Here is a 19350-nt window from a genome sequence, read left to right on the forward strand (position 1 = left end):
AGTCGTCGTCGTTGTCGTCGTCACAGGAGTGAGTCCCTGGACCCAAATCCCTGCTGCAGTAGTGCAGGACTTTGTTGACATGCAACGAGACGCAAGTCAATTGTCAGTCGGCAAGGTGACTCAGACCGACCTCGACCTAGCGGTTGCCGAACTTGTACTCGCGGCTCCACAACGGCCACGTTGCGAAGTCGTGAATCCTGAATATTACGCCTGGGGTCGTGTTGGTTCGATTGTTGCCTGTGTTTGCGCAAGCAGGGGAGCCCTGACCTGAGGTTAGTGCACGTAGCCGTGCTGGGAGCCGAAGCGTCCGAGTCGGCCCGCTCCACCCCGGGGTGTTGGGAGGCGCTCTTCGCTGCCAAGGGGACGCAACCTTCTCTCATCTCGGGATCGGGATCCGTTGGAGCGTCGTAAGGCAATTGCGTGGGTCTCCGGCCTGTCAAGATGGCAGTTGCGACGTGCGATGATCTGATACTTCGGGAGGAAAGAGAAAAATAAACCTTGAGCCGGCGTTCTGGGCGATGAATAGGATGGAAATCCTTCTCAATTACCGCTCTGCCGCCTTGCTGCCAGGGAGGCGTGAGAGGGACGCAGGACGTGATCCATGCGAGAGAGAGAGAGAGAGAAAGTGGCGGTGCGGGCTATGCAGGCAACGCAGACTGGGTTGTAGTGGCACAGGATGGAGGGACTGGACCACGGTCAGTGACTCACGGCCAAAGGCCATCTACCTGTAAGGGGAAGAAAAATGGCCTTGACGCATTGATGCACGAACCGGCGTACCTGTAAGTCCCCATCAATCAGTGATCACCACCACGGGATAAGCTCAAGCTCACAAGCTTTGGCAAGCTCATCTAGTGCCGATAACATCCCGGATTTGGGAAAGCTACAGAGTGCAGTGTACACTGGTGTACTCTGTAATAGCGTACGCAATAGTGTGGAGAAGTCACTTTTTGTCAGATCGGATCGTCTGGTTGGACGGTCGGCAGGGGTGACGGGGATGTAGGGATGGGGCATAAGGGGGACGCGGAAGTGGTGCGTGTGCGTTGTGTCTGCATACGAAGCACATGGGATGGATGGATGGCATGCGTTGCTCTTTCTTGGCTGGGAAGGGAACATGGTTGTTTTGCGCCCGTTTGGCGCCCATCGACTAGGCAGTCTTACCAGTGTGTGTAAGGACAGCGAAATACAGTGACATCGCAAGCCATGGCGTTGGGGGCGGTGCATCGCTCTTTGGACTCTCTACTTACCTACCTATGGACATATAAAGAGGGCTCAGGACGCCGGTTCGTACCAAATGGGCTCTTGGCCTGCGTCAACAATCAATCACACTTTCAACTACATTCCCATCACCAACCCAGCTACAACATCTACAAGAAGGCACTCATCACCACCACTTTCTGTTATCGACTTCTAGTCACTCACCCACGCTTCACCACCACCACTACCACTATCGCCGCCGTCCCCCCCCCCCCAAAAAAAACCCCTTGTCCAAAAACCAACACAACCCGCCAAACCAGCAAAAGCACAACCGCGAAGATGGTCAGGACCTCGTACGCTCCCTCCGCCTTTTCCGAGACCTCGACCGTGTGCTCCTTTGAGAAAGAACATGAAGTGACCTCCGTGTCGGCCGCCGCGGCACCGAAAGAACGCCGCTCCATGAGGCAGCGGGTCAAGAGGGCCCTCCGTGACGTCGGCCACCCGCCCACCTACCGCTACGACCTCGAGCACGGCGTCGAGACCCGGAGAACGGTTCCCGTCGGGCCCATGGGCTACAACGTCCTTAATCAGCCGTCACGCATCTGAAACCTCGACCTATTGCCGATGAAATCGGGGTTTCTTTTTGTATGACTGTTCATTGATTTTTGTCACGAAAGCCCACAGCGATACCAAGGCGCGGCGTCTTTGATGGAGTTAGGAACCAGGGATTCCCTACGGGGACCTTGGTAGGTTGTTAGTTCCTTGACACCTCCTTTTACAACACACAACCGAAAAAGAGAAGAAAAAAGAAAGCACTTGCGCGACTCGGTGTTGGCAAACACAGGCCTTGGAGATGAGGGAGCCTGCCGTGAGGTGGAGGCCTGCAGCTCCAGCTTATGGGGGTTTGTCTCAGTGGATGATTGCTGGCTGCGGCCAACGCCTTGCGGGCTGCCATGCTCCAAGGATCAGGTCGCTATCACGCTCAACTGTCGGGGTTAATGGAAGTTTCCTCCAGACATGTCAGTATTTAGACTAATGCCCAAAATTCCTACGCACCTGAATCCTCTTCTACCATAGTGCTTCCAAACAACCCCAGCTCCTCTGCCCCTTTGTTCGCGAAAGAGAGAAGGGGGGGGACAGAACGTGTCTTTGATGTCGCGACCTCGCTTGTTCAGATGATTTTCTTGCGAGAAACTTATCGTTTGACAGCCGGAAAACGGGACTTAATTGATGTGTACTTTACCCCTATTCAATACGGCTTGGAAAGATGGACGCCACAAATGTCGTGAAGGCTGGAAATACCGCAGGGCCTGCCCGCATTTGCCGGCCGCGCTCCGGGCTCCGGGTTTAATGGGACCATGGGACACGGGCCCGATGCCAAAAAATCAATCATGCACTTCCTTGGACACAAGGCGTCGGTCGACTGCTATGATATCACTACATTAAGTCTAGTGGTTATTTCTAATTTGGTAAATAAAAATAAATTTTTTCTTTTAAAAAAACCCCCCAAAAAAAACTAGCCGGCCAACTACCTGTACACGCAGCTTTACAAACACGCCCAGCCAGACGCTTACACGAGGATGAAATCACCTGGCTTCGGGTTGGCCACACAATGACGTAGCAGGTATCGATTGGTAACTCTCCTTCCTTGCCGCTCAATGCGAATAGAAATTGCCGAAACCAGTATTTTCCCAAGGGTCCTGGTGTCTGAGCGGCGCAGGGACTGGAAAAAGAGGTCAGACGAGATTGGGGCCGCGGATGGGAACAAGAGTGTGCCCCACATCTCACACAACCACTCGTTGGGCTTAGAAATCACGACATCGACGGCACCGGGGCCGAAGGCTTCGCGGTCAAGATTATTCAGCAAAGCGGCTTCATGGTGCGTCTTCATCACGGGCAGTTTGACCTCTGTTGGTTCGACAACTGTGAGAAGGGGTTGGAAAGCCGGCGGTGGATCAGACTACATACAAAACGGGCCGGATGCCCCCTCCTCGGGGCTTCCTGCGAGCCAAGCTATCGAGTGCCTTGATCGCGTGCTGCTGCAATTTTCGTCTACTGCTTATCGTGCCAAAAGAAACTGCGTTCTTCTAGGCCTCTATCACACGTCACTCAAGGGCACAATCGAAAATCCACAGCCATGGCCGCCATCCCCAAAACCCATAAGGCTGTTGCGACGCCCGCCAAACGCGCGCCACTCCTTCTCATCGACCGCGAGACCAGGCTCCCTGGCGAAGGGGAAGTCCTCATACAGAATCAGTGGACAGCCTCGAGCCCTCTTGACCTCCATCGCGCCGACGGCGGTCTCCTCTGCACGTACCCGGAGGTTATGGGCGGCGGCGCCGCGGGCACCGTTGTGACCGTCGGGTCGGGCGTCGAACGCCTCCGGGCTGGAGACCAGATCTTCACCTTTTCGTTCCACGACTTCGGCGAACGCGCGCACCAGGACTTCGCCACGGTGCCCGAATACTTGGTCTCCAAGCTGCCGGCCAACGTCACACCCCAGGAGGCCGCGACGGTGCCGACGAACCTGATCACTGTGTTCCACGCCGTGACGGCGGATCTAGGGCTGGAGCTGCCGTGGCCGAGGCCGGCGAACTGGGAGCCCAAGGAGAAGGATGATGCGGTGCTTGTCTGGGGTGCCGCAAGCAGCGTGGGTGTGTATGCAGTGCAGGTGCTGCGGCACTGGGGGTACCGGAACATTCTAGCCGTGGCGAGCGAGAAGCACCATGTCCATCTCAAGGAGATTGGCGCCAGGGAAACATTCAGCTACCGTGACGACGACATCGTGGACAAGCTTTTAGGGTTCGTCGGCTCAAAAGGCGTGCCGTTCGTGCTGGATTGTATTGGCTCCGTCGAGGGCACGCTTAGGCCGTTGACCAAAATTTCGTGCAAGGGAACAAAGGTCGCCGTCATGCTTCCCGTCATCGTTCGGGACTCGACGGAGGATGTCGAGCCCGAGTATGAGATGGACGTAAGTCGGGTTCTCACCGACGAGTGGGCCGAAGGCGTCGAGCTGCGCGGAGTGAGGACGCATTTCTACTTGGCTGTAAGTTCAGACCCGCATCATAAACGGCTGGGAGAGAAGGAGGATAGTGAAAGCTGACTTGGCAAACAGAACAAATTTTTCAAGGAGAAGATGCAGAGAGAGATTGTGCCCACGCTCCTAGAGCAGGGGGTCATCAAGCCGAACAAGCAAAAAATTGTCGAGGGCGACACGATGCTGGAGCGGGCGCAAAAGGCGATCAAACTGCTGAGGAGGAAAGACCCTAGCGGAGAGCGTCTTGTATGGAAGGTATCGGATCTGAAGCTGTAAATATCAAGATTGATCATAATCGCCCAGACACCTCACAGCGAGGACTCCGGTCAACAAAGAGACATTGATGGAACAATCGAGGTCTTTCAATGCTTTTGACTTTGTTCCTGCTTTTGTAATCTGCCGACCATCTGCTGAAAGAAGCTCAAAACTCCGACCGTGGGGATGCCTCCTGACCAAAAAACAAGAACGCCGATGAGTGGTCCTCCGCTGCGTCTCCTCCCACTCGGATATGTATATCAAAGTCCACTGCACACATTCAGACACGACCAAACCGTCAATTGAGACTAAGCCCCCACCTTTCCCGTAATTTATTCCTTGCGGCCCTTCTTGGGCTTCTCTTCCGCGTCGCCCTTCTCCCCTTCGTCCTCGCTCGCGACGTCTCTGCTGCGCTTCAGACCCTTCATCTTGCGCGTCTGCAGATCACCGAGGTCCTGGCGACCAACATGCACGCGACCCATCTTGTCACCCATGCCATCTGTCGTGATGTTCTTTTTGGTACGCTCTTCAGTACCGCGCGGCTTCTTCATGGCCTCCTTCAGCATGGCTTCTTCGGGCTCACGCATACGGCCGACGCGGAAGTCCATCCGGGGGCCGATCTCGTTGACCTCGACACGGGGCACCTTAGAGCCGCTGCGCTTGGTGCTGATGGTGTAAGCGCGGAGGCGGATAGCGGGCTTGGCGCCGCCAACGTCACCCTCGCCAGCGGCCGTGGGCTCATCTGCAGTGATGGAGACGATCCACTGCAGACCCTCGACGTCGATCTTGTCGGTCTGCTCGCCACGGAAGAAATCGGTGAAGAAGCTGCGGGCGTGGGTGTACTCGTTGGCGATAGGGCTGTCCCAGGCGGTGCCGGCGAAGACGAGCATGGGCTTGAGACCAATGGGCACCTTCTTGCCCTTGAACTGAGCGAGAGTACGGAAGGTCTCTGGGTCGAGGTAGAGCTCAAGCATATCAAGGACCTTGTGGCCAAAGGTGCGGATCATGGTAAGGGCGTTGGGGCGCTTCTTGGAGGTGTGTCCAAAGACGATGATAGAGGTGTCGTTCTTTTCCGAGAAGAATTCGAGCGAGTCGGTGTTGTCGAAGGGGTGGACATCATTCTTCTTCACAAAGCGTTTGGCGAGCGGCTGGCGCATCTGGTAGAGCTCGTTGAGGGCATCTTGCGTCACTTGCGAGCACGATGTGCCACGGAGGAAGAGCGCCGTCTTGGGGTTTTCTCTGCGGGCGGCACCACATTAGCTTGCGGTCGTCTCCGGAGAGGAGAGTTCACTCGAAAGGAAGTTGACTAGAACGTACTGGGCCTTAGGCTCGCGTTTCTCGAGGGCACGCTTGGAGCGCGCATTACGGGGTTTTCTGTGACGGTCATGTTAGCCCGTCTCTATCCAGTGTGATTTGAGCGGTTGGGGCAACTTACATTTGACGAAGCATTGTGCCGGTGGTCGAGTTGTCTGTCGTCCGTCGGATTTGGTGTGGATGGCTAGGATGCGAACTGGACAGCGTCTGGGAGTTGAGGCCGGTTCAAAAAAATTGCTTATCGTTATCAGAGCGGCAAGTCGAGTCTTATCTCTGCCCCGCGGTGCAATGAGCAGCGCAGCTGGCGCCATCTGGTGGGCCCTGGGAAACTGCATCATCCCAGATGGCAGCCTCACCCCTGATATTTCAGGTGTTAGGACGGTGAATCTTACAGCTAGCTACCTTCTTACCTACCTTTTCGTACCGAACAAGGTGGTACCAGACCTCGATCTCAATAACTATGCGTGGCCGTGAATCGGCCCAATCTTGGCCAAGGGTACTCATTTACGTTAACTCTCCGCTGTCATAAATGGAGGCAAATACCACTCAAGGATAGTTGCTTATTTGAAATACATGCTGTCGTTGAGGTTGGTCCTGGCTAGCAGCCGAGTCCTTGGAGCAGGAAAACGCAGACACGGCTCGCACAATCTGTTGACTCCGTTCCATTACCTAGATCAGGGTTTCCACAAACATGCGAATAAACAGGATATCACAATGCCCGTTACAGCCCCGCGCCTACTCGCTTCGCATGATACCCGCAATGGGCGAATTTAGCAGCATCCGACGCTTCGCGGAGTTTCCGGCATGGACTTCGGGCCCATGCTGACCCGACGGGGACGGAGCAAACGGCGACGTGGAGCACTGGATCGGACCGCTGAGGTTTAGCGGGAAAGAGACCTGGAATCAGCTAGATTCACACGGGACTTGGGCCTGGACAACACACATAATTCCGCGCATCGTAGATTCTTATGGTAATCATCTGGTGTTTCTTGTCTCTTGTCATTTTCAAGACCCTTTCGTTAAAACAGCCTTTTTACAACTTGACAGGTCATCCTTGCTCATTGTAGAGCTTATCTTGACGAGCCCAGGTGAGCCTTTTGGGGGTGGATCCGAAGGATCTGATTCCATGTCCCATTTCACCTAAAATGGCCTCTCACCGTTTTATCCGCATTGCTTACTTATATATAAGCTGGGCCGAACCTTCGTCAATGTCAGCCTAACCTGCTTCTATTGAAGCTCAATCACGATCACACAATGGGCTTCATACTGCAGACTAGTGTCATCTTCAGCGTCATTCTTGGCGTGGCCCTGCAGCTCGTACTCAAGGACCCCGTCTGGATGGCCTTCGGCATTGGGAAGACTTTCCAGCCTCTATCTGACTTCCCCTACTCGTGTCGCCGCATCAAGGACCCCAGGCTGCAGGCATGCGAAGACATGTGGCTATCCGAGGCCACGCGCCAGCTGTTTCTGGCCTGTTCTGACCCTCTGTCTCGCCAGCAATGGATGCCCAAGTATGTCTTTGGTCCAACTTCTCCTCCAACCCCGCCCCGGACCGGTGCCTGGAGACTAATTGACTCGCAGCGCCCACCGCCTTAACGCTTCGGGCCGCTCCACCAGGGATGCTGTCGTTGCCATGGATATTGACAGTCCCAACGGCGATGGGTTCGAGTACCGCACTCTTTCCACCACCGGCTTTTCTGGCACAGCCGGCGATGGCCTGCTCCAGCTTGTCGGGTTGACAGGAATTGATTCCCCGGCAGGTAACAAGATCGAGCTTCTTTTGGTTAACAACCGCCCAACTGTTGACCCCGCCACCGGCAAACTACTCGACCAAACGGTTGTGGGTGCCAATTCCACCATCGAGGTCTTCGAGACCGGTTCTCAAGCTGTTGGAATGAAGCACGTCCGAACCTTTGCTGGTGCCAATGTCTCAACCCCGAACAACATCGCGGCACTGTCTAGCGATGCCTTTTACTTTACCAATGATCGTGGCGTCAACAAAGTTGGCTTGGTAGGATGGAATTCAGCAGCTAACCGACCGAGCTTCACGTAACTGACTCGTCACAGAAATCCATTGTTGGCACTTTGCTAGGCCAAGGTGACGTATCATTCTGTTCCGTCTCAAAGGGGTGCAAACGCGTCTCGGAGCGCCACCGGTTCCCCAATGGCCTCGTCCGCGGCCTCGATGGCCTCATCTATGTCCCGAGCGCTTTGGAAGGCGGCGTCCAGGTATATAAAGTCATGTCCGAAGACGGTGGGCTCCAGAAAGTGGCCCACATCCCCGTGCCGTACTCCATCGACAACCTGTCGGTGGACGACAAGGGTGACATCTACGCCGCCGTGTTCCCGCGGGGCATCGAGATCCTGCAGGCGTCTAACGACCCGCTCAACGCGAGGCCGAAGAGCGCCGCCGTGCGCATTCACAAGGATGGCGACGGTGTATACGTGTGGGAGAAGGTCATCGAGGACGGAGCGGGTGAGGTGTTGCCGGGGTCTACCGTGGTTGTCCACGATGCGAAGACTGGAAGATTGTTTTTCGGGGGTAAATGTGCTCCTGTACTGTCTAATGAAGATTTGCTGATATTTACCAGGCGTGATATCGCCGTTCATCTCGGTCTGCGAGCCGACAAAATGAGGCTGAGTTGCGTGATTTCGATCATCACATGAGTTTTGCTAAGGATAAATGACTCGAAGGATCAGTTATCGACCGGAAGGCCAATTCGAGCAATCATATGGCAAAGGGCATGCCATGCACCACAGCCAATTCTCTCCTTGGCCGCTTGCCAATGGCTGGCGTTAAGTTGACAGTCCATTAGTACAGATCTGAGAGGTGTAAGAAGGCGTAGATGGTAAGCACGACTTAGTTACATAGATGTTATGGCGAATGATAGGCTCTAGCAATGAATGTCCCATTTCGATGGCCCAGTTGAATGCACATAGAATTCGGTCGCACGTGGAGGGGGGCACCGAGACATTGACTTTTACACATTTTAGAAACGATTGAACCAGGAACGCTTAGTCGGTCAACTCACAGGTAATTCGGGGCTCACAGCGGCTTCCGGGACGAGGGGGGAATCGTAGATAGAAGACAAATCCGAGGGGAAAGCGCCATCTCATCTCATCTTCGGGTGGAAATCACGGTAACCAACGGCCTGTACTGTCACAATTCGCAGTTCGTCACATGCCAAACAACAGCACCAAGACTTTCCCCAGACGGGCGATCCCTGGAGGGATTAGCGTTGCGCCAGCCCTGCGTCATAGGGGCATGTGGGGGACTAGGGGTTAGTAGTGCTCTGAGGACCGGTCTCCAGTGTCGTGACTCGCTAGAGCCGAAGCCGTCCAAGAGCCTGGGGGGCCGAGGTACCGGACAAATCGACCACGTCCACCTTCTCCCCGAAATCCCCAGTGCCGTCCAATCCTCCCACACACCTCCGTTCCCCATAGTCTCCGGTCCGAACCTCGCCTTTCTCTTCGCGCAGACGCATTACTTCTGTCGCTCTTTTACCGCGCCTCTCGAACCTGTTGTGATCCTCATGCGCTGAGAAGAAAGTCCGTCTGTCGAAAGCGACTCCATCGTCGCAACCGCCATTTACTTAGGAGTGACCTTCAATTACCGAGGCTTGCCATAACAACCATATCCCGACGTCGCCAACATGTCGCTCGCTGCTCTTGACGGCCTCAAGGTGGGTGGGCCCACTGCTGTTTAAGCGGTGCCGTCAGAAGAGGCTCGCGAAGACTGACGCGCAAGCCAGGCCGCCATCGAGCGCATCATTCTCGATCCGAAGTACCATGATATCCTCGCCGTTGTCAAAGGTGCCCGCAACGGGGCGGTCTATGGCGCAAAAGTCCGCTTCCCTCATGCGCTTGTGTATGTAGCGACAATCATCTCAAAACACCTCTGGTTACCCGGCATTGCTGACTTCTGAATCATTACAGCATGATCTTCCTCTTCCGTTCGGGAACGTACGTCTCACCCTCTTTTCCTTCCACCACCACCAGACCATCGTCCGTCGCTCACACACCTTCTAATGCAGATTCCGCGAAAAGGCCGGCCTTGTCTTCCGCGCGACCCGAACGCACGCCCGCAACCTTGCAAAGTTCGCGACTATCTACAAGTTCACAATGTACCTACTCAAGAACTATGGCCCGACCCCGGGCAAGGAGGGGCCCTACGATGCCTTCTTCGCGGGCCTCTTGGGCGGCTACGTCGTTTTCGGCGGCCGATCCCCGCGCAGCGGAAAGATTTCCAGCGTTAACCAGCAAATCGTAGTCTACGTTTTTGCGCGCGTTGTCCTGGCCCTCGCCCGCCTCGCCGTCACCCCCGGCAAGGGCTTGCCTCTCGTCAGCCGTGAGGACCTCTCGACCAAGATTAGCTACTACGCCTGGCCTGTCTTCGCCAGCACGAGCTGGGCTATGGTCATGTACCTCTTCCGCCAGCACCCGTCCGACCTGCAGCCCAGCTTGCGCAGCAGCATGACTTACATCTACCAGCAGAGCAGCGAGTGGGACTCGCTGCGCAACTTCATCTGGCACAACAAGTAGACGACGTGCTGCGGGTATTGTGGCCTTTTCTTTTTCTATCCTAAATTTGCAGTGTATCATCAAATGACTGGCGTTTGGTTATGGGGTATATCGGTCGGCTCTTCAATTTGTGACAAGGTGAAGGGAAGACGGAGCTCTTTTTAGGAGTGGATGCTGGTTCCATTCGACAACTTCATGATGTGGCATTGTAGACCGTTCCATCCACCATATACAACGATAAACTTAGGTGCAATCATCATAAAACTGACAGCATTGGGGCGACATACATATGTGCGTTCCCTAGTTTACATGTAGTGCACAGTCGGCGAGCCGCATCTCTCAGTTCATGTCGTGACAGCTTCCCGGCATGCGCTTAGCGACCCAAGTATTCAGCCTCTCCTCGATCTCTCGCTTCTTGAATTTCGGGGTTCGCAACTATGGGTCCTTGAATACAAACCTGCCCATGATTCAACTGGTATAATCCGAGGCGTCGGATCTGCCATGATTTTCCCTGTTCATGGCTGCATTGTAATCCAACACCTGCATTGAGGCCCAGCTATAGTCTTTTCACGGCCGGAATAACTACCCCTAGGGAAAAGATGACATGACGTACTCTCCTTCGCATTACCAGAGGCTTTCCAACATGTAAGACTCGGAATACGCTCGGCATAAGACAACACAACATTGAAGGCGGGCGTGTCTACTGTAGGGTCGTTTCGCAAGCCGGGCTTAACGGTTGAGAAATAAATGTGATCATTACTGGAATTCGGGCGACGCGCTGAATTATATAGACACGTTGAGCATGTCGTTATCGTAGGGCGAGGATTCCAAAACTGCAGAGAATGCTAGCAATGAAGGTCTCGTCTACTGATTTCCCACGGAGACTCGAATGTGAAGCCCTTGAGCATCTAGGGTGTATTATCCTAGCTACTCGTTTCCAATATTCTGATCAATTCTGCAATAAAGTACAAGGTCTTGTCCTTTTCCTACTGTGAGTTTGAGAATGAAGCCATCGCGGGATTTGTCTCCTCAGATTTCCCCCCGACGTCCCCTTGCAGAAAGGGCTCAGGGAGTCACAGTCGGCCGCCCGTGGCGCACGTGGCTTGGACGACCCCTGTCCAATCGGTTAGGAGATAACAAGCGCCACATCGGAGCCAATCGCCGATACCACACAGTTCCATCTCCCAGATCCTAGACCCCGGCCAGCGCCTCAACGGTGACAGTATTCTGGAATCAGGGAACAAAGCCGGCAGGGAATCCCCTTACGAATCCAGTCAAACCATCTACAGTACCCATCGCCGACGCGCTCACTTTTACGTACACGTACAGTTATCTGGAACCACCCCCCTGGCACCGCCTAGGATCCGGTTCATTTCTGCCGAGCACATTGCGGTCTTGGACTCTGTACGGATACAGCAACCAGGAAGGATTTCCTGTTCCGGGCTTGCGAAACCCTCTCAGCCCCCCTCGTTCTCGACATGCTCCTTTTGGGGGCGGCAAATCACAAGCCAAGCGCGACAACAGCCGATGCAGCGGCAGAAGGAAATAGTGGAGAAACATACCCTCGAAATCCATTTATCGGCCCGTCGCCGCGGCCCTCGTGGCGTTTCTCAGCACGTCAGAACTTTCCTCCGACATTAAGGTTGCTTGTGAGCGCGTCGCCGCCGAAGCCTCAAAACTCAATGGAAGGGAGTAGAACGGACGTTGACCATTGGACGGTGGGCCCCGGGACCTTGTTGTCTTCAACGTCATTCCCGTCCCCTCCATCCATCTTTACCCACGGCCCCATTTTGTTGCCTCGCAGTTTCTAGTGTGGTGGGTGTACAGCGCACTGAGGTATCTGCATCGTACTATCGGATTTCTAAGCAATGCAGAAAAGTTCGTCTGCCACCTCCTGGGGCCCAGGTTGTCAACCCGCTTTTGGCAATCTCGGGACTCAGCCCACTGCCTTGATTCGCTGTGTCAAGGGCACTTCTAGTCAAACGGCCTTCGCCCAGAAGACACTGCTGCGGACACTCGGTTTAAACAGAGTCTAGTGACCCTTGTATTCGTTCGAGAACTTTTCTCTGGCCAGGGAACCCACGAGTAGCGCCCAGTCCTCCGCGTGGCCGCCACCGTACTGGCCATGAACCACGACAGCAAACCCGGCTTCGGTTTCACCGCTCGGGGCGTGGGAAGATGTGGACCTGGCTGGGAAGCAGACGGCAGGACGCGAGACCCGCTCTCCGAGATGTCGCCGTGGACGACGGAAGGGCCTCACTCCATTTCTAAGCTGTTCAAGATGGAAGATGGAAAAGTCTTCATCTTATGGATCAGGAATCTCATCTCATGCGACCAGATCCCGCTGTGGGGACTTGCCGTGCACCTCTCGGGTCCATGGTGGGACTCTCCAGATGATTCCACGACGCGGCTCTTGGTGGACTATTGCTCCAACTAATACCAAATCGTGAGGATACAAATACCCTCGAGATGCCCGCTTCAAGTGAGGCATAGATCTCGTTCAGCTCATATCCACGTCTTCACATATCCCCTTACTCAATCACAAAATAATCTCACTCTCCACACACTCACAATGGCCGCCGAGAATACCAAGCTCTTCCAGCCTCTCAAGGTTGGCAAGATGGACCTCGCCCACCGCGTCGCCATGGCCCCCCTCACCCGCTACCGCGCCGACGACGATAGTGTGCCCCTGCCCATCGTCCCTCAGTACTATGCCGACCGCGCCTCGGCTCCGGGCACACTCATCATCACCGAGGCCACCGCCGTCTCCCCCGCCGACGTCGGTGACCTCGACCTGCCTGACTTCTCCACCCCGGCTCAGATAGCCGCCTGGAAAAACGTCTTCGACGCCATTCACGCTAAGGGCAGCTATGTTTTCCAGCAGCTCTGGTCCCTGGGCCGTGCCGCCGACCCCTCCTTCGTCAAGGGTCGCGGCTACAAGTACTGTTCCTCTTCCGACGTCCAGATGACCGGTCGCCCCTGCCCCCCCGAGGCCCTCACCGAGGAGGAGATCTGGGAGAAGATCAACAGCTGGCGGGTCGCCGCCCGCAACGTCGTCGCCGCTGGGGGTGACGGCATCGAGATCCACGGCGCTCACGGCTACCTTGTCGATCAGTTTACCCGCGACTCGGTCAACAAGCGTGCTGACAAGTGGGGTGGCTCTGTCGAGAACCGCGCCCGCTTCCTGCTCGAGATCATAAAGGCAGTAGTTGACGAGATTGGGGCCGAGCGCGTTGCCCTGCGCCTGAGCCCCTTCGCCACTTTCCAAGAGTCATACTCCTCTGACACCTGGGAGCAGACGAGCTACATCATCCGCGAGATTAAGAAGGCCGGCTACAAGCTTGCCTACCTGTCCCTCGTCGAGGCCGTCGGCAACCCCGTCAACCTGGGCATCGTGCCCCGCCAGCCCACTGACGACGTCCAGCCCTTCGACGAGGCCCGCCCCCAGACCCTTGACTTCATCCTTGAGGAGTGGGACAATCAGTCCCCCGTCATTGTCGCCGGTGGTTACCTCGGCGATAGCGCCCGCTGGGCTGTCGACGAGCGCTACGCCAAGTGGGACGTCGCAGTCGCCTTCGGCCGATACTTCATCTCCAACCCGGACCTCGTCTTCCGCGTCAAGAACCGCATCCCTTTTGCCCCCTATGACCGCACCACCTTCTACAAGAAGAAGAGCAACGACGGCTACAACACGTACGAGTTCAGCGACGAGTACGTCAAGGCCCACGGTTCCAACGGCTCTGCTTAGAGAGAACGGCGAAAAAGAATGTTGGTAGGGGCGATGCAAATGAGGGGAAAGGCATGAGACGTTTTGGCATAGCAATGGAGTTTGGGTACATCACGAACAGACCTACGAGGGTCATCTAGACATAGACATGCATGAACGCATTTGATTCATTTCTGATTAATTTTGATAACACTTGAGACATAGTACAACGATGTGAGGTTGCTACAGCGCTGTGACAGTTACTGGTAGCTTCAGGTGTTCGGCTATCGTGCCGTTTGGTGTTCTCGTAGATGTCCCAAATCACCATCTCTTCCCTCCTCTCTTCCATTCATGTCTGGCGATTTGCGTTGTCGGGAGATGTCGAGTGACAGCCTATTCATCGTGTATTCATTTTCCACATACCCTTTCTCTCATGACCAACTGCTGGCCTGTCGATGAGAAGAATCAATAATAGGCTGAACTCGGGCTGAACCTGCACCGATCTAACTGTGCCTTTCTAGTTACACCAGATGGAGCAGTACATCCTGTCCTAGGTAACCCACAACAACACTAGAGAAACTGGGAAAGAGAAAACTCTGATATCGGTAAATTGGTTCAGAATGACCAATGAAGAAGATTGTGCAGACTTGCGCAACTGCAGAAGTTTCGAAAAGGGCATGAATATGACTCGTAGTTGAGCGAGACACCAACTCCCTGCAAGGAACAAGCAGATATGTCGTCAGGTCTATAAGATAAGTCCACTACGAAGTAAAGCATGACCAAATACGTCTCCAAATGCCTTCCAGTTCTGAATAATCCATGCGGATCTGTAGGGCCACCAAGCTCAGACTGACACACCCTCACTGAACCATCCTATATCATTTTAACGAAGTGTTCATACCGGCCCCAGACCGGTTTGGTCCCTACTAGGAAGAACAAGCAAGTATGCGCACTCACCGGGAGTATCGTCTAATAGTTGGACATCTTAACTTGCTGCGTTTTGTTGCTTTGTCCGAAGTTCGACATGATGTCCATTCCTGCACTCACTACCTTCAGAATCAGACCACACTTCCCCGTGTGCGCGGGCTGCATGTAATCGAATTTCAACTCACGCCTCGTCTCTAATCGATTGCCTCAGTTTGAGCTCCGCGATGCAGGAATAGCACCCGGCGTGACTATCGACGCATTTTGAGTTCAATCATGCCCTCCCTCTTCAACGACGTCTTGTAGGTCTACCTAATCTACACTGATCTTCTCCGACCAAGGCTCTGAACGTGCTCAGATGTCCGGAGTCGTTAGGTCATCCCGAGTGTCTATGCTCGAGCACAACTGTCGATAGCGGCCCATTCTTAACCTGAATTTGACTCTGGTGCCATTGTTGAACGCATGACACAGTGGGGCGGATGAAGGAAAACCACATTGTCGTTCCCGGAACAAGGCTAGGCTTCCACGAGTAGCGACCTACGTAGCTAAATGGCCATAAAGTCGGTGCGTGTATTTTTCTCTCGCTGAGGAGGCGGAGTTTCACATCGCTTTGCTCTGGGGGGACTTGTGTATTCAATCAGCACTGGACAGGATAGAGATCTGGTCGGTTGCCAGAGCTGCATAATCATTGTTCTGTTTCTTACAAATGCCTAGAGGTACCTCAGCTTTCCCCAACATCACAATTATTAGAAGGGTATGTTAGCGACCGAAGAAGATGAGGGCGATGTGGTCAGCATCGTAGCACTGTCGAGCTTGCAAATAATGCATAATGACGAAGGCCCCAACTTATCTCGTTATTCCACGAAATCGATGCATACCATACTAGTCTGTCTCCTGCCTCTTCTCAGAGGCTGGGATCGTACGTAGTACTGAAGTCAATGATGGCTACCGTAGGGGTAGTTTGTCACTAGCCACGTGAATCCGCCCTCTTCTACCTATGTTGCAGCCCAGCTACGCTGCTCTTGTAGAATGTCCGTCCCGGCTGCGTTACCGCTAGTGCTCCCCTGACGCTCCAACTACCACGGCTGGGCCTTGACACCCCCGACCCAAGTCCCACAAGGGAGGCTATGACGCCTTGCCTCTCTTCCAGTTTAACGTGCCTACGTTACAAACGTGAGACATACGCGACCAATGCAGGGTCGTTGTCCTCCGCGCCGACCAGGGACTATGAAAAGAAGCCCCAAGGTTGAAGCAGCTCAAGCTTCCAACAATTACGGGTGAATTACTGGGGTGTGGGAGTTGAATGACTGAGCAAGGACTGGAGTCGGGCGAATCCGCGTAAGCGTTTACCAAGTAGCAATCACTTTTGCAGAAATAGAGTAGCGTACACCAGAGACCCATGAAGGCGCTTCGTCGCAGTGAGACGGCTTCTCCGTATCACTGGGACTGCACCAAAGCACCCCGTGATTATAGGCTGGGTGGCGGGTCGCAAACCAAGGAAATCTCTTAGTCACATCGTCAATGTGAGTACGATTCAACCCCATTCAGGTTCGACCGAATGGAAAACGATCATGAGCCATGGTTACTGAATCTACTCGACATCAATGGGCTGCAGTCCATTCAGACACAAATGGGAATATTGTTTCATCTACCTAGCTTCATGTTGATGTTGTTAATCTAAGGCATCCACCCGGCCCGTTTTTCTGTTTGCCATAACTCCAGACGCCAATAATGATGCAGTCCCCTTCGTTCAGGGCACTCTGGACACCTTTTATCGTGGCTTACACAAGCAAAACGCCGTTCACGCAACCGTCGTTCTCGGCTGAATGAAGTTAGCAGACGGCTCCGCGTGAAGTGAATTGTAGACTTTGCTTACGGTTGTTCGTAATCTGACAGTAACGTCCCCATACAACCTTTCCAGTGGTTGTTGTGAGACCCAACTCGCTCACGTTTACCTCGATAATAGTACCCCTAGTCTGTGATAAGGATGTGAGCAACAACCCCAAAGCGTGAGAGACATTCGTTTTGACGCACCAGAACTCCCAAGTTGGTATACAGCGGGTTCTGCGGGTTTTTCTTTACGCCGAGAATGGGCAGCTTCACAGTAACGCCGAGCTCAGGATGAGTAACATGGGCATGCTTGTACCTCAGTCCCATTGGGCGAATAAAGCTGAAAAGAGAAACATTTAGCACTAGCAATAAACGATAGATATGACTCTCGAAAGGGGGAACGTACCGCTCGTGTTTCGGATCTCTTCTCGTGAAGTTGGGCCCGACGAAAGTGGGCTTGGTGATCTGAGCTCGAAGTCAGCATATGCTTCTCAGCGCATATCAGGACCTGCGTACCATGCGCTTCCACGACTTCTTGTGTGTCTTCTTGCCGGTGGAGATGACTTTGAACATCTCTTCCTCGGATATACCTTTCACTTTGGGAATTGCAACGTTAAACTGTCACACCATCAGCAATTGCTCTCACAAGGCCGTTGAAACCAGATATTCCATACTCTCGCCGCCTTCTCAGCGCGCTTGTTCTTGATCTGAGATGAGATTGCTTTGGCGTTGTTCGGATTGCTTCTGTCGAGCAGGTAGGCGGGCATGGGCTCGCTAGGCTCCTTCTCATCGTTCGTCTTGATGTTACGCTCCTCATGGGCCTTAATCTGCTTGCGCATCTGGATCTTCTCGTTGTGACGCTTCTTCGCGTGGAGCTTGGCCCGGAGGCCGCGCAGGTTCTGCGCATCCTTGGATGCCTTGTGACCCTCACGCGCCTCCTTCTTACGAGCTCTCTCTTCGTGGTCTAGGCGGCGACCATGAAGCTTTCGCCATCTCTCCATGTACTCGTTCTGGGGCTGTGGGATTGTCAGACAAGGTTCGTTCGACAGGAAGGCGTATTCAATGGGACTGATAGCATTTAAACCGTACCATTTTGGCTGATTCGCGCTCGTAGCGGCTGTTCGGTTAACAAGTGTCGGTGTCGGCGCGTTGTCGATAAAGCTGCAGTGTCTCGAAGTTCGTCAAAAGTGGCGGGTCGAAAAAAGTTCCCATCACTACCTATCGATACGGATAAGAGGTGGAGTGGTACGTCCCTGCAAAAATTCCGTGCACCCCTGTCTTTCATAGTACGGAACAATAGCTTTTCCCTAATTCCGCAATCACTCCCAGCAAATGGGCTGCAGTCTAGGTATCCGAACTTTTTTGAAGCTTCAAGGAGCGTTTGGTCTCGGGTGACAGCCAGAGAACAGCCAATATCAACAACTAGGAGAAAGGCAATTGGAACAGCGCCACGCGACACAAGCTCGAAGGCCAATCGCCGTCACCATCCGGCGAGTAGTAGACTACCAAGTCCTGAAAATGAGTCGATCACTTCTACGCTCCGTCTTGGAGCTTCGGACACCCATCACCCGCCTCCCGCCGACCTTCCTCCTCCCAACCCACGCCCGCCGGTACAACTCCACGGCGCCAATCGTCGAGCCCGTTGCCCACAAAGCGCCCACAGTTACTCCGCTAGACACCCCAACGAAGCCCTCAATAGCACAGCAAGCCCAGGCTGCTGCCGTAGACACTGCCGCATCGGCCGCGACAGCCGCCCCGATCCCCGAATCTGTGCAGGCTGTCCTACCCTTCCTCGCCGCCCAGCCCAACCACTACATCACCTTTCACATCCACGGTCGTCCGTACCTCGTTCAGCCCGGCGACAGTATTCGCCTGCCTTTCAAGATGCCCGGCGTTGTGCCCGGCGACGTCCTCCGTCTGAACCGCGCCTCCGTCATTGGCAGTAGGGACTACACTCTCAAGGGCGCACCCTTCATTGACGAGCGCGTATTCGAGTGCCGCGCCGTGGTAACGGGTACTGAGAGTGAGCCTATGCGGCTCAAGACGAAGACGAAGAGGAGGCAGAGGAGGGTAAAGACGGTCAAGAGCAAGCACCGCCACACGATGCTGACCGTTAGCGAGTTGAAGATCAACCGGGTCGAGGAGATTGAGGCCTGAGTGAATGTCAGCCGGCGGTGGTCAAGGTTGTTCGAGTATAAATGAGGCGGAAAACCACAAGATCGTATGGTCCATTGTACTAGTGGCGTCCCCCTATGGGGCTGTATCAATAGAGGCAAACACAAAACATGTTTAACGTTTTGAAAGGACTCGAGCGTTGAGTCGCTGGAACCGTTTGAAGCTCGGTGATTGAAGTTGGAATTTATTCAGTCGCCGTGTAAATGACAGCGGTTCCAAAAGCGCGCACAATCGTACCCACAGGCCGAGGGAGGCAGAATGATATTGAGAACAAGTGAAGGACGAAAGGAAAGGGAAAAAAGGTGCCGCACCAAGGCTGAACCAGAATCAAGACCAACCCATCCAAGAAACTCCAAGCTATGATATTCCCCATAATCATTAGACCCAAGTGGCA

At 54.3% G+C, this 19350-nt stretch overlaps 8 protein-coding genes across 8 annotated transcripts; 6 read left to right on the forward strand and 2 right to left on the reverse strand.

Annotated features, from left to right (window-relative positions):
• Positions 1-1533: 1533 nt before the first annotated feature.
• CH63R_11662 (uncharacterized protein) lies at positions 1534-1800 on the forward strand (the record flags this gene model as incomplete). Its single annotated transcript, XM_018306636.1, has 1 exon — positions 1534-1800. The coding sequence occupies one exon, from the start codon at positions 1534-1536 to the stop codon at positions 1798-1800; it is 267 nt and encodes an 88-aa protein (XP_018153477.1).
• A 1531-nt stretch (positions 1801-3331) lies between these two features.
• CH63R_11663 (Zinc-binding dehydrogenase) lies at positions 3332-4507 on the forward strand (the record flags this gene model as incomplete). The annotated part of the gene is made up of 2 exons (XM_018306637.1): positions 3332-4240; positions 4310-4507. The coding sequence occupies 2 exons, from the start codon at positions 3332-3334 to the stop codon at positions 4505-4507; spliced, it is 1107 nt and encodes a 368-aa protein (XP_018153478.1).
• Positions 4508-4818: 311 nt separating this feature from the next.
• CH63R_11664 (Brix domain-containing protein) lies at positions 4819-5935 on the reverse strand (the record flags this gene model as incomplete). Its single annotated transcript, XM_018306638.1, has 3 exons — positions 4819-5725; positions 5804-5860; positions 5922-5935. The coding sequence occupies 3 exons, from the start codon at positions 5933-5935 to the stop codon at positions 4819-4821; spliced, it is 978 nt and encodes a 325-aa protein (XP_018153479.1).
• A 1119-nt stretch (positions 5936-7054) lies between these two features.
• On the forward strand, positions 7055-8435 carry CH63R_11665 (Serum paraoxonase arylesterase; the record flags this gene model as incomplete). The annotated part of the gene is made up of 4 exons (XM_018306639.1): positions 7055-7311; positions 7382-7811; positions 7868-8342; positions 8392-8435. The coding sequence occupies 4 exons, from the start codon at positions 7055-7057 to the stop codon at positions 8433-8435; spliced, it is 1206 nt and encodes a 401-aa protein (XP_018153480.1).
• Positions 8436-9453: 1018 nt separating this feature from the next.
• CH63R_11666 (Peroxisomal membrane protein 24) lies at positions 9454-10342 on the forward strand (the record flags this gene model as incomplete). Its single annotated transcript, XM_018306640.1, has 4 exons — positions 9454-9483; positions 9553-9668; positions 9737-9763; positions 9835-10342. 4 exons carry the CDS (start codon positions 9454-9456, stop codon positions 10340-10342), a joined length of 681 nt encoding a protein of 226 aa, XP_018153481.1.
• A 2551-nt stretch (positions 10343-12893) lies between these two features.
• Positions 12894-14069, forward strand: CH63R_11667 (NADPH dehydrogenase; the record flags this gene model as incomplete). The annotated part of the gene is made up of 1 exon (XM_018306641.1): positions 12894-14069. The coding sequence occupies one exon, from the start codon at positions 12894-12896 to the stop codon at positions 14067-14069; it is 1176 nt and encodes a 391-aa protein (XP_018153482.1).
• A 2853-nt stretch (positions 14070-16922) lies between these two features.
• CH63R_11668 (Ribosome biogenesis protein nsa-2) lies at positions 16923-17873 on the reverse strand (the record flags this gene model as incomplete). The annotated part of the gene is made up of 5 exons (XM_018306642.1): positions 16923-17121; positions 17188-17246; positions 17298-17399; positions 17456-17797; positions 17871-17873. The coding sequence occupies 5 exons, from the start codon at positions 17871-17873 to the stop codon at positions 16923-16925; spliced, it is 705 nt and encodes a 234-aa protein (XP_018153483.1).
• A 426-nt stretch (positions 17874-18299) lies between these two features.
• Positions 18300-18938, forward strand: CH63R_11669 (Aconitate hydratase; the record flags this gene model as incomplete). The annotated part of the gene is made up of 1 exon (XM_018306643.1): positions 18300-18938. One exon carries the CDS (start codon positions 18300-18302, stop codon positions 18936-18938), a length of 639 nt encoding a protein of 212 aa, XP_018153484.1.
• Between the last annotated feature and the right edge of the window lie 412 nt (positions 18939-19350).

This window comes from Colletotrichum higginsianum, chromosome 8 (genome assembly GCF_001672515.1).
Source record: "Colletotrichum higginsianum IMI 349063 chromosome 8, whole genome shotgun sequence".
Lineage (NCBI taxonomy): Eukaryota > Fungi > Ascomycota > Sordariomycetes > Glomerellales > Glomerellaceae > Colletotrichum > Colletotrichum higginsianum.